At 49.7% G+C, this 13,540-nt stretch overlaps 1 protein-coding gene across 8 annotated transcripts in view; it reads left to right on the forward strand.

Annotated features, from left to right (window-relative positions):
• The window catches only part of LOC138769708 (ephrin type-B receptor 2), a 125,393-nt gene extending 112,529 nt beyond the window's left edge, over positions 1 to 12,864 (forward strand). For 4 of the 8 annotated variants that reach the window (XM_069948339.1, XM_069948334.1, XM_069948338.1 and 1 more), the window contains exons 7-16: positions 1,905 to 2,067; positions 2,159 to 2,267; positions 2,451 to 2,566; positions 4,417 to 4,539; positions 4,645 to 4,892; positions 6,223 to 6,438; positions 6,528 to 6,677; positions 7,179 to 7,372; positions 8,357 to 8,512; positions 10,132 to 12,864. In XM_069948339.1, the coding sequence (XP_069804440.1) occupies positions 1,905 to 2,067; positions 2,159 to 2,267; positions 2,451 to 2,566; positions 4,417 to 4,539; positions 4,645 to 4,892; positions 6,223 to 6,438; positions 6,528 to 6,677; positions 7,179 to 7,372; positions 8,357 to 8,512; positions 10,132 to 10,240 (1,584 nt within the window). In that variant the 3' untranslated portion in view covers positions 10,241 to 12,864. Of the gene's footprint in view, positions 1 to 1,904; positions 2,068 to 2,158; positions 2,268 to 2,450; positions 2,567 to 4,416; positions 4,540 to 4,644; positions 4,893 to 6,222; positions 6,439 to 6,527; positions 6,678 to 7,178; positions 7,373 to 8,356; positions 8,513 to 10,131 lie in introns of those variants that run through there. The other 4 variants (XM_069948336.1, XM_069948333.1, XM_069948337.1 and 1 more) reach the window with 4 other exon arrangements.
• Positions 12,865 to 13,540: the final 676 nt, after the last annotated feature.

Genomic DNA, 13,540 nt, shown 5'->3' on the forward strand with positions numbered 1-13,540 from the left:
CCTCTGGCGGCCACTGGGCTACATGTTGCCTCCACCTGTCTCTGGGATTATTATGTAACAGAAGAAACATAAACACATGTGGGTCAGCGGGCGCCATGGTTCTCGCACGGACCCCTGACTCACTGCAGTGATTGCCTCGGCCGCAGGTGGGAACGTCCTGAGCTGCTCTCCACTGTCGTGACCAATGTGACGTGAAGGTGTTTGACTGATGTGATGTAGATGAGCTCAACCAGCGGACGACCCCGGCGCGGCCTGAATAGGAAAGCAGGGATAAAAGCTTCAGATACCTGAGGGGGAAAGCATTAGGATCAGCAGATAATGGCCATGGGACGTCACAGCGATGGGTATCTGTGCCCAGACACTGGCACGGAATCTCCTTCTATAGCAAAGGAAACCCATAGCTGTAAGAGCCCGCCACCTGCAGTGCCCATCACTGTCAGAGCCTGCCACCTGCGCTGCCCATCACTGTCAGAGCCCGCCACCTGCGCTGCCTATCACTGTCATAGCCCGCCACCTGCACTGCCCATCACTGTCATAGCCCGCCACCTGCACTGCCCATCACTGTCATAGCCCGCCACCTGCACTGCCCATCACTGTCATAGCCCGCCGCCTGCACTGCCCATCACTGTCATAGCCCGCCGCCTGCACTGCCCATCACTGTCATAGCCCGCCGCCTGCACTGCCCATCACTGTCAGAGCCCGCCACCTGCAGTGCCCATCACTGTCAGAGCCCGCCACCTGCAGTGCCCATCACTGTCAGAGCCCGCCACCTGCAGTGCCCATCACTGTCAGAGCCCGCCACCTGCAGTGCCCATCACTGTCAGAGCCCGCCACCTGCAGTGCCCATCACTGTCAGAGCCCGCCACCTGCAGTGCCCATCACTCAGACTGCCACCTGCAGTGCCCATCACTGTCAGAGCCCGCCGCCTGCAGTGCCCATCACTGTCAGAGCCCGCCACCTGCAGTGCCCATCACTGTCAGAGCCCGCCACCTGCAGTGCCCATCACTGTCAGAGCCCGCCACCTGCAGTGCCCATCACTGTCAGAGCCCGCCACCTGCAGTGCCCATCACTGTCAGAGCCCGCCGCCTGCAATGCCCATCACTGTCAGAGCCCGCCACCTGCAGTGCCCATCACTCAGACTGCCACCTGCAGTGCCCATCACTGTCAGAGCCCGCCGCCTGCAGTGCCCATCACTGTCAGAGCCCGCCACCTGCAGTGCCCATCACTCAGACTGCCACCTGCACTGCCCATCACTGTCAGAGCCCGCCACCTGCAGTGCCCATCACTCAGACTGCCACCTGCACTGCCCATCACTGTCAGAGCCCGCCACCTGCAGGGCCCATCACTCAGAGATCGCCACCTGCAGTGCCCATCACTGGCAGAGCCCGCTGTCATTGCTATGTGCAGGGCTGCAGCTGCCAGAACCCTTTTACCTGCCGTGCCCATCACTGCCCATAATTCAGAGCCCACTACACGCAGTGCCTCTCACTGTAAGAGCTCGCCATGTGCAGTGCCTATCACTTTCTATAACTCAGAGCCCACTACACGCAGTGCCCATGGCCTCCCTCTGCCGAGCACTCCTATCACCCCCTGCTCATGTACAGTCCCTGGGATTTCCTGTCTGTCAGATAGCCAGACCTGTTTTGCAGCAGTGCCCCTCAGATGACTGCACCTCACTTACAGACTGGAATGTTAAGTACCCACCTGGTGCCCTGGGGGTTTGGGCATGTACCGGCGGCTCCACAATCCTGGCTTCCCTGTGCACCTGTTAAAATATTATTGTAAAGGGCTTCCCAGTGAAAGGTGACGGTCTCCTTGTCATCTCTCCGCTGTCACGCTGCAGCAGAGACAGGAATGTGATGGCGTCTCCTCGCCGCTAAGAGCTTCCATGTTGTGTACTACAGGACCTGACAGAACATAACTCATCGGTGGTGAAGAGTCCGACCAACACCGTAGTTGTGTCAGGCCTGAAGGCGGGCACCATATACGTCTTCCAGGTGAGAGCCCGGACCGTGGCTGGATATGGAAGATACAGCGGCAAAATGTATTTCCAGACCATGACGGAAGGTAAGCGCAGAGCTGAATAATAATAACGCTGCTGGTTCTCTCTGGTGTCAGCCATGACCACAGATAACGCCACACATAACTCTATTTACAGCCGAATATCAGAGCAGCTTCCAGGAAAAGCTCCCGCTCATTATTGGCTCCTCGGCCGCCGGTCTGGTCTTCCTCATCGCCCTGGTTGTCATCATCATCGTCTGCAATAGGTAGAGTAGCGTAAATGTCGTCTGTCCTTCCGTCCCCAACAGCGTAACCACTGCTCCCCCTCGACGTGATGTAGATGCTTGTGTAGTGCCCACTAACCCATTCCACTAGGAGCTCCCACTGAGAGATGATAGGAGTAGTAGTTGTTTGATCGCTGGATTAACTACGGTTTGTATTTTCTCCAGAAGACGAGGATTTGAGAGAGCAGACTCTGAATACACAGACAAACTGCAGCATTATACCAGTGGCCACAGTACGTACCGTCTGCCTTCACCAGTGCTAGGGGCTCGTTCTCTCGTTGGTTCGTTGGTTAATTTGTTCCCTTAAAGTTGTAACGTATTCACCAAATCATAAGAACCATCCATCACCCAAGGGTCGCTCACCGTGCTCCATCCTGCCTAGCTCCTCCCCTACACATGTAGACTGTACTGTATACTATGAGGACGGTCTTCTCATCAGATCTCTATGGTATGAGCAAAAGACCGCTAGATCTGCAGCCATCCCTTACTGGAGCTGTATCACAGGAAGAATGACCGAGGGAGAGGTCGGGGGATGGCTGCACGGACCCCCTGTAATGCTCATGTGGTGATCATGTTATATTACACCCCATGGAAGATCTCCATTGCATCATCTGCTATGGTCATTCTGCATGCTTCACTTCACTTTGTTGTCTTCATGTTGCCCTGCCTCTACCACCCTGTTTCCCTACATGTTTCTCATCTCCTCCTCCATCTCTCTCTCATTTTTCCCATCTCCTGCACATTCATTATTGCCTCTTCCTTCACAGCCTTCTTTCCTCCACCCCCTTCCTCATCCCCCCCCCACCCTCTTTTTCGCGGTTTCTGACCAGTCTTTTTCTTGCTGTTTCTTCCCCACCTTTTTCTTCCCTCTTTCTCACCTTGACTGCCCTCGCCTTCTTTCCTTTATCCTTCTCCTCCATTTTCTTTTCTTACGTTTCTCTTCTCCTCCTGTCTCTTCCTTGAGCTTCTTCTTTTTTTCCCCCCTCAGTCCTCTAGTTTCTTCTTCATCTTGTTTCCTCCACCCTCATCCTCACCTTTTTCTTAGTATTCTTCAGCCTCTTGTCTTTTTCTCATCTCTTCTGACCTCTTGCTTGGCTTCTCCAGCCTCTCCATCACCTTTTCTTTGCCTCCCCCAGTCTCTTACTTGCCTTTCATCTCTTTCGCCCTCTTATAAAAGCAGTCCAGTGGTGCATATACTTACTAATAATGATCGTTGTCCCACGGTGCGGCTTCATTACGGTCCTACGCCACTGCTCCGATCCCACTGGCGCCCACGTGACCTCTTAAGCCTCACCTGTGCAGCTCAGGAGGCTAGAAGTCAGGGTCTCCTGTGCATCTCTATGAGAGCGCTCCCATCCTGATGCATTGGAGACCCTGACTTCCAGCTTTCAATAGACATGTAGAAAGAAAAGGGGCCAGAAGAGCTGTGACCTTACCACCATCGAGATCCGAGCATCGCCATAGGACTGGAACAAAGCCGCTCCGTGGGACACCCATCATCATTGGTAACCTTATACATCGGGAACCTTATACACGGGTCTATTATCGACAATGAGCATTGCTAGAAACGCTCTTGTAGTTGATCGTCACAATCGTCTGAAATGCTGATGGGCCCACATTTGTGGCCGCGGACAACCAAAGTCTAAAAAAGGACCCCAACTTGTCGTCTTCAACTTCTTCCTTGCCTTTTGTCTCCTCCAGTTTCATCATTGCCTTCTTCTTTATTTCATCCTCCTCTGCTCCACCCTCTTTTCTGATTTCTCTTTTCTCCTTCATTCTCACCTATGCCTTTTCCTTCCCTTCTCTTCCTCGTCTGCTCCAGCCTCTTCCTTGTTTCTTACATTTGCTTCCTCACTCTTCTTTCTCTTCTTCCTCACCCTGTTCTTCATCTTGTCCACCCACTTCCTTGCTTCTTTTCTTGTCTCTTCCACCCTTATCTTTTACCTTTCCCTTTTCTCCTCCACCCTCTTCTTTCTTTTCTTTTGCATCTTTTTCCTTGTCCCCTCCTCCTTAAGTTTTTCCTCATCTCCACCTTCTTTCTAGTCTCCTCCACCTTTCCTCATCCACCTTCCTCACTTTGTCTTCACTCATGCACTCTCCAAGTCTCTCAGATCCTGTTTTCCCACTGCAGTGACACCAGGAATGAAAATTTACATAGATCCTTTTACCTATGAGGATCCCAATGAGGCCGTTCGTGAATTTGCCAAAGAAATTGACATTTCTTGTGTGAAAATCGAGCAGGTGATTGGAGCAGGTAAGTGGACAGTCTGGCCCATGTGTTGGGGAGTCTGTTCATGTGCGGCCAAGTGACGGATCATCTGACACCACTGGGTATTTTTCACTTTTGTATTTCCTGTAGGGGAATTTGGTGAAGTTTGCAGTGGACACCTGAAGCTTCCAGGAAAGAGAGAAATTTTTGTGGCTATCAAGACTTTAAAGTCCGGGTACACGGAGAAGCAAAGGCGAGACTTCCTCAGTGAGGCCAGCATCATGGGGCAGTTTGACCACCCAAATGTCATCCATCTAGAAGGAGTGGTCACCAAGAGCTCACCAGTTATGATCATCACAGAGTTCATGGAAAATGGATCCCTGGACTCTTTCCTTCGGGTAAGGGTCATGTCTTAGGAGCCACAAGGTTTAGTTGCCTCATCCTGCAGGTGTGGTGATGGGTCTGTAGCATCTGGTTTAGCGCAGGTGTGATGAGTCTTTAGCGTCTGGTTCTGGAGGTGTGATGGGTCTGTAGCGTCTGGTTCTGGAGGTGTGATGGGTCTGTAGCGTCTGGTTCTGGAGGTGTGATTAGTCTGTAGCGTCTGGTTCTGGAGGTGTGATGGGTCTGTAGCATCTGGTTCTGGAGGTGTGATGGGTCTGTAGCATCTGGTTCTGGAGGTGTGATGGGTCTGTAGCATCTAGTTCTGGAGGTGTGATGGGTCTGTAGCATCTGGTTCTGGAGGTGTGATGGGTCTGTAGCATCTAGTTCTGGAGGTGTGATGGGTCTGTAGCATCTGGTTCTGGAGGTGTGATGGGTCTGGTTCTGGAGGTGTGATGGGTCTGTAGCGTCTGGTTCTGGAGGTGTGATGAGTCTTTAGCATCTGGTTCTGGAGGTGTGATGGGTCTGGTTCTGGAGGTGTGATGGGTCTGTAGCGTCTGGTTCTGGAGGTGTGATTAGTCTGTAGCGTCTGGTTCTGGAGGTGTGATGGGTCTGTAGCATCTGGTTCTGGAGGTGTGATGGGTCTGTAGCATCTGGTTCTGGAGGTGTGATGGGTCTGTAGCATCTAGTTCTGGAGGTGTGATGGGTCTGTAGCATCTGGTTCTGGAGGTGTGATGGGTCTGTAGCATCTAGTTCTGGAGGTGTGATGGGTCTGTAGCATCTGGTTCTGGAGGTGTGATGGGTCTGTAGCATCTGGTTCTGGAGGTGTGATGGGTCTGTAGCATCTAGTTCTGGAGGTGTGATGGGTCTGTAGCATCTGGTTCTGGAGGTGTGATGGGTCTGTAGCATCTGGTTCTGGAGGTGTGATGGGTCTGTAGCATCTGGTTCTGGAGGTGTGATGGGTCTGTAGCATCTGGTTCTGGAGGTGTGATGGGTCTGTAGCATCTGGTTCTGGAGGTGTGATGGGTCTGTAGCATCTGGTTCTGGAGGTGTGATGGGTCTGTAGCATCTGGTTCTGGAGGTGTGATGGGTCTGTAGCGTCTGGTTCTGGAGGTGTGATGGGTCTGTAGCATCTGGTTCTGGAGGTGTGATTAGTCTGTAGCGTCTGGTTCTGGAGGTGTGATGGGTCTGTAACGTCTGTCTCCGTTGTGGTTGTAGGTCTGTATGGTTTGGTTCTGCTGTTGTGGCAGTCTGTGGCAGCTGTTTCCGTTGCTGCAGTCATGGGGTTTGTAGTGTGTTTTTTTTTTTATACTGTAACATTGAAAACATATATTTTTTTTCTTTCTGCAGCAAAATGACGGACAGTTCACGGTCATCCAGCTGGTGGGCATGCTGAGGGGCATTGCTGCGGGCATGAAGTACTTGGCTGATATGAATTACGTCCACCGGGACTTGGCTGCCCGTAACATCCTGGTGAACAGTAACCTGGTGTGTAAAGTCTCTGACTTCGGCTTGTCTCGCTTTCTGGAAGATGACACCTCAGACCCAACGTATACCAGTGCCCTAGTAAGTAGTATCCATGACCTATTTGTGGCCCCTCCAGGAGTCAGCCCTGTCCTGCACAGAATTGTGACCTTATTTTCTCCATGTTGCAGGGAGGAAAGATTCCTATCCGATGGACGGCCCCTGAAGCCATTCAGTATAGAAAGTTTACATCTGCCAGCGATGTCTGGAGCTACGGCATAGTCATGTGGGAAGTGATGTCCTATGGGGAAAGACCCTACTGGGACATGACAAACCAAGATGTGAGTGTCTACTGAGGGACATCTGATAGAGAACTGGGCACAGCAGCGCCAGGACCGGGGGAGGGTAGATCAGAGCTGAAGCCATTAATATACGGCAGGCGAACCAGAAAATCCTTGGATGGCTTTAATATTGACGGGACGCGGTTAATCGCTCTTTGCTGCTTTCATTAAACGCTCTGTGTCCGCTCCACGCACATTCTGTATCTGAGCATTGATGGACAATTAACATGGTGACCCCGAGGCGTCAGGTAGACGGCAGCCGGAACGTTCCGTGCACCTCCCGCTGAATTCCCCCATCTCACTATTGTTCACAAATTAGGAGATGAGGGCAAGTCGCATCAGAGAATGAGGCATCTGTTACCTTGTGCCTCGCTGCGGTCATGGTGCTGAAGTATGGGTGATGGCGGTGGACACGTAATAGAAGATACAGGAACAGCCCCATACAGGGGCCGCACACAGTATGCAATGCTCCTTCATACAATGTCTCCTCTTATGTTGTAGGTTATAAATGCCATTGAACAGGATTACCGCCTTCCACCCCCCATGGATTGCCCTAATGCCCTCCACCAATTAATGCTGGACTGCTGGCAGAAGGATAGAAACCACCGGCCTAAATTTGGGCAAATAGTCAACACCTTGGACAAGATGATCCGTAACCCAAACAGCCTGAAGGCCATGGCTCCTCTGTCGTCAGGGTAAGTACTTTATCCCATGGAGGTTGGTTAGTTAGAGACTTCTCTCTGAGGGAGGTGAGGGTTGATGGCTGCATAACGCTTTTATTCTTTGGTCTATGGGGCTGTGTGAGGTGACATTTTTTGCGCCATGATGTGTTCTTTCTATCGGTACCTTGATTGCGCATATACGACTTTTTGATCGCTTTTTATTACAACTTTTCTGGATTTGATGCGACCAAAAATGTGCAATTTTGCACTTTGGGATTTTTTTGCGCTTACTCTGTTTACTGTGCGAGATCAGGAATGTGATCAATTAATATTTTAGGCGATTACGTGCGCAGCGATACAAAACATGTTTATTTTTATTTATAACATGGGAAAAGGGGGGGTGATTCAAACTTTTATTAGGGGAGGGGGCTTTTTGCATAGATTGCATAGATCAATGAGATCACTCGATTGCTTTCGGCTGCTGCAGCTGAAAGCAGTCGAGCGCCGAGCTAAGAGCAGCGCCATTACAGCGCAGACCCCAGCCGGGCTGAAGTATGGGTGATGGCGGAGGACACGGGGATCGCTACTCTGCGACAACGTCGTGGGGGGGGGAGACTACTAGACACCAGGGAACAGGCTGCAAGAAGTATTTAGATGCAGCTATCAACTTTGACAGCTGCATCTGAATACTTAATTAGCAGGCACGGCGATGGAATCGCGGCGGTTAGGATCGGGGCTGCCGTGCGGACCCGCTCTGAACTCCCCTAGGCGGCGCAGGATGTGCGGGTATGCCCAGGGTCGTCTAGGGGATAATGTAGTTCACCATTCTGTTGTGACCTGTCTAATCAGAGGATTTTTTTTAAATATCTTAAGACCCCCACAGTTGTATCACTTAGGGGGCATTGATTTGCTGTAATAGATTTTGCTCCTTCGTATTAGGCGAGGGGCAGATAGTTGTCATTCTTTGAATCTATATATCCATCCTCTGCTCATCCTGACTGCACACTTGTCTTCCAGAGTGACTCTCCCGCTCTTGGACCGCACCGTCCCTGACTACACCAGCTTCAACACAGTGGACGAGTGGCTCGATGCCATCAAGATGGGTCAATACAAGGAGAGTTTTGCCAATGCTGGATTCACGTCCTTCGATGTGGTGTCACAAATGATCATGGAGTAAGTAGTTAGACGAGCGTTCAGAGTTGGAGGGAGGGTACGGTTCTGGGACATTCGTCTATCTCTCATACACATGAAGTCTCCGGTGTCCTGTATAACAGTACAGTGCTACACGTCCTGCTCTCTGATGAATGCAGCCTCTATATACTCTTAGGATCCAGCCAGCCCGACTCCATTGTGTGCACTGAACCAATATTTACACACTGTCTTGTGAGGGCCGAGCCCTGCAGGCGAATAAACACGCAGCTGAGCGGGGCCCTGTTGTATCCTCTATGTATTGTGTGATGAGCATCTCCAGACCTGTCTGATGGAGAATTCCTGTAGGATTAAAGAGACGCCTCGCGGTGTAAAGAGAGAAGTGGCAGCCACAGGTCACGGCCAAGCGTCTGGCAGGAGCCAGGAGGGGAGGGGCAGAGAAGAAAGTCAATCATTTTCTGGTGGGTGGGGCTTGATGTAGGCTAATTAGCATATTGTAGTATTTCTACTCCATTGTGTCAGCAGCAGGTGACAGGGGGCGACCCCGATCCTGGAATCAGATACCTTTGAGCTGTAGAGCAAATGTAGGAACTGATCGTAACTCTTCTTCATTAGCATCTGTATTAGTTGGAGGTGGGAATCTTCTCCTAACCTAGTTTTTAAAGGAGAAGTCTGGAGAAAATCATAACTTTCCAGCAGGCTGGGAGAAACATGCTAAATGAGCTTCACTTACCTCTCCCCGTGCCTTCCGCAGTGCTGCCTTACTGCTCCAGGACTTCCTCATCTCCTTCTCATAGGGATGTCACAACTTGACTGATGGATTGCCCGATCAGCTAGTCAGCGACTGGAGTGGGACACCGCTGCCGTCACTAATAGAGCAGGCAATCCATCAGCTGGGTCAGGTACTTTTCCCCCAGTCGTGACAACATCGAAGCTTGGTGGGGGGGATGATTTCCAGTGGAAGTCCCAGAGCCTGTGACACGGCACTGCAGGAGCACAGGAAGAGGTAAGTAGCACTTGTTTGTTATGTTCCCCCCTGCCCCGGCCTGCTGGCAGATTATAATTTTTGCCAGAGTTCTTCTTTAAGAGCACCCCACACAGGCTCAATAATAATCCATTCCGGTAACTGAGCGCCATGGGGAGATGGCTCTACCTGATGACTTTACCTTTGCTGTCCATGTTCTGTCGTCTTTTCATCATAGAACATGATTTTTGCGTCTTCCATTGTGAACCAAGGTTTTTGCCCATAGACTCCGACACCCATCAACTCGGGTGACAGATGCTCTGACCAAGCCTGCACCGACAGTCATTACCATTTAACACTCTGTCAGGACATATTGTGCTCCTAAAACAAATATACCAATGTTTAGAACAGCACAAGGAATAACGTTTATTAGCAGTGATATAAACTACAAGACAAATGTGATGGTACCAGTGATGGCGAGTGTATTGGAAAGAGTTCATGTAAAATAGTAGGGGTCTTCTATTTATTTTGTCTAACACCTGTAGCTCTGTCTTGGACACGTTTTAGAGTTGGCCTTTGGCATAAAAAGTGATCAAGAGAAACAACTGGGGGCAGGGGGGTATAGATGGTTATTGGGATGCTGGGTCCATCACTAACTATCTTCTATTGTTCTTTCTAGAGACATCCTACGGGTCGGGGTAACTTTAGCTGGTCACCAGAAGAAAATCCTCAACAGCATTCAGGTGATGCGAGCGCAGATGAACCAGATCCAGTCGGTAGAAGTCTGATAAGGACGATGAGTGCTTCCTCATCCTCACACTTCCTAATGTACTTGGGTTCCGAGCCTTTCCCTCTCTCCCGACCCCTCTTGGTACAATGAAGTTTCTCTAATGCACCTGGTACAGACTGGACCACTTGTTGTCCCCAAAGGCCACCTTGATGGTTCCGCCCTGAGAGCAGAGCTTCCCTGGGAAGGGTTCGGGATCAGGCTTTGGGGTGATGGAAAGAATATTTTTGGCATATCAGACCAGAATTTGTACAAATAATAATTTACAATAAGACATGAAAAGGGCTTGAAGAATTCAGCTCAAGTTTATAAACCAATGGATGGATGAGGACGCAGGACTACGGTGCTGACCAAGAGTGTGGCCCGTGGACAACCTCACGCCATTTGTCCGGGGAACCACCTGAGAGACATGAAGAATTTATTTCCATTAAATGGACCCGTTCCATCTACGAATATAAAACTCTTCATCTTGAAGATGTTACAAGAATTACCTAAAAACGGCTTTTTCCATGGAAAGGAAGATGCCGCCGAGACTTGTAGTGTTTGTAATAAAGGGCGACTGCTTTCTGCCGATCCTGAAACAGTTTTGTGAGTTCTACGTTTTTGCAATCCCCCTCCACATCCTGAGCCCTGAGGGCACCTCGAGTGACAATTGATCCATATCATGTGCACAAACCTCAGTGATGACGCCATCACTATTTGCCAACCCCACTCCCCTTTCTCAGAAGACTTTCCCGTATTAAGAACAAACCTCTGAAGTGTAAAAAAAAAAACAAAAAAAAAACGCTTTGTCGTCAATGTTGTCGTCGTTCGGAAATCTGTTTCTTTGTTTACAAAAATTTGACTTTTTTTTACATCGTTTTTTGGATATCGGTACTCAGAAAGAAATTGCATAAAAAAGAACTTTAAAAAAAAATCACAAAAAAACCTGGACAATGACCCTGTGCACATCAATCGTCTCACTTGTGATTGGCTGATGGACTGAACATGGCCGCCCTCACGGAGCGCTTCATACCTGCATTGTTCACCCCGCGTGTGGCTTATTATATAAGCTTGTCAGATGTGCAGCGGCCGGTGAGGAACTGAAGACTAAATCAACCCCATGGGTACGAGTGTAGCACAGCCAATGCCTTCAGCTTAGTCTAGGGTTGGTTCTTCGGGAGACTCTGATCTCAGGTCACCTCCATCTGCAGGACGTTCCTCACCACAGTCTAGAACCTTTCTACATTAAATGGTTGCGTTTGTGTCAGTTCTTTCTGTTCCTACCAGGGGTCATGTGTGGGACAATGGCGTAGCATGCAGTGACAATTCAATGCTTCCTTACTACTAAGACGAGGATCCCGCATAGGCGGGAGGGCAGAACCAAAAGACCCAGCGCCACCATTGTTAGCTTCATTGCACCGGTTACTGTGGCAGCATTATTCCATGCCATTCTTCAATACTGTAGAACTACCCGTAGCTGGTGACAATCATGTTCTCCCTCTGTAGACACCTAGGATAGATGGGCTCTGGTGTTTGTGTGATTTGTGTGTTGTCCTTGTGTGGGACACAAGCTCTTCCGTTCAGCCAGATAAGCGTGTAGTGTGTCCTGCCGGGGTCGGATCTGCTCCATGTTTTCACATCCCTGCACCTTATCCCTTACATGGCACCAATCAGGAAGTGGACACGGTCCCCATTATGGTCTTGGAGCGAAGCAATGGGTCCAGCACTTTGTATTGATCCCTCCCACATGGACAGCTTTAGGTTTACCCTGACCAGTGTTGTTAGGGAGTTGTGGTCATAGTATAGAAACCCTGCCCCAATCTCATGGCAAGTGATACCCAGCACTGACCCCTATATAGACAATGTGCTGGTTACAGTGCTAGCCCTCTTGAGTTTCTCATCTCGGTGACAGGGGTATTGGCAGTGAGCGGATGGGACTGCGTATAACTCCAATATCACTGCCTGCCTACGTTAAAACATGTTCAAACAAATGTCATTCATTATGACGTGTGTGAGGCCGGTGTAATGCTTCACATCTGTTCCTGAGTCTCCTCCAGGGATGAGGCTGGGGGCTGGGCTGTGAGCTGCGTTCCATGAGCTTCCATTGTGTGATGCATTCTGTAGCCGGGATGAAATAGAGCAGGGAGAAATGGCACACTTGTTTTTGCCTATTTATCTGGTGTGCTGTGTAGGAGAACAAATGTGTCAGGAAATAAAGCTGTATAACCCATCAGCTCTCCTGGCCAGGTCCGTAGTGGGGCAGCCTGTCGTCAAAACGCCTCTAGTGCCATGATTTCTTCCAGTCGGAGCTCAGTGTTTGTAGTGACTGTTTACAGAGACTTGTGTGAGCGGCTGGAGTCAGCCATGTCTGGTCGGAGCTCTGGAGACCGGGGTGGGGGCTAAGGGTCTGACATCTCATAGAATCTCACCAGCATATAGGGAGTAGAGGAGTAAGTGGGGTCTGGGGGCAGGAATTGTCCCTGACCCAGTCGAGTGTTACATGGTCTAATGAAAAAATGCCAACACTGTGAGTCTTGTCCAGCCGCTCCTTCCCAGGAAATCAGCGCAATGACGCAAGCACCGCGCAAACCACCGAGCAACTTCTTGTCAATAGCTGAAATAAATACTTTGTTTATAAAAGAACATCTTGTCATGTGGCTGCCATGCTGTTTCATGTGTACCTTCTCACCCTAAAGGCTTGCCAGAAGTCTGTCTGTAAGTCTGGATGTTGGTGGTCCCAGTCATTGCCATAATTAACATGGTGATGTGTTGATATCAGTATATAGACATACATCGTTGATGGTCAACATAATTGCCACTCCTGAATATTAAATGTTAAACCGTTCCAAACAACGTCCCTCCATTTGATAGCTATGTGATTCCCAACATATTTCTAAATCACTTCATATACCAACAATGACTCCTTACTCCAGCAAACCGTTTCACAGTCTTGCTGTCTACTGCCTGTTGTCAGAGAAATCTGTCTCTAGTAACAGAAAGACCAAGACAAATTACGGGAAGTGAGTGGGGAGAGCCAGAGAAAGCCTGGAATTTGTACCTGCAAGTTTAGACTGCCCTCTAAAAATTGTCTTTGAAAGGTAAATCAGGGCTCATCTCTGACTACATATAAAGTTCAGGGCAGCTGCTTTTTTTTTTTTTTTTGCAACTTCACAGCGGCTGAAAAAGTAGGAGTTCAGATATCAGTGTATCCCTTTGCTGTGATGTTTTTCTTTCCATTCTGCGCATATAGAACTTTGCAAAGCCAGTCTATCAGTAACTCAGTACTGTGCACATCATCAGTCCAGCACAGTGCACTTTT

Source organism: Dendropsophus ebraccatus, chromosome 12, assembly GCF_027789765.1.
Source record: "Dendropsophus ebraccatus isolate aDenEbr1 chromosome 12, aDenEbr1.pat, whole genome shotgun sequence".
Classification (NCBI taxonomy): Eukaryota; Metazoa; Chordata; class Amphibia; order Anura; family Hylidae; genus Dendropsophus; species Dendropsophus ebraccatus.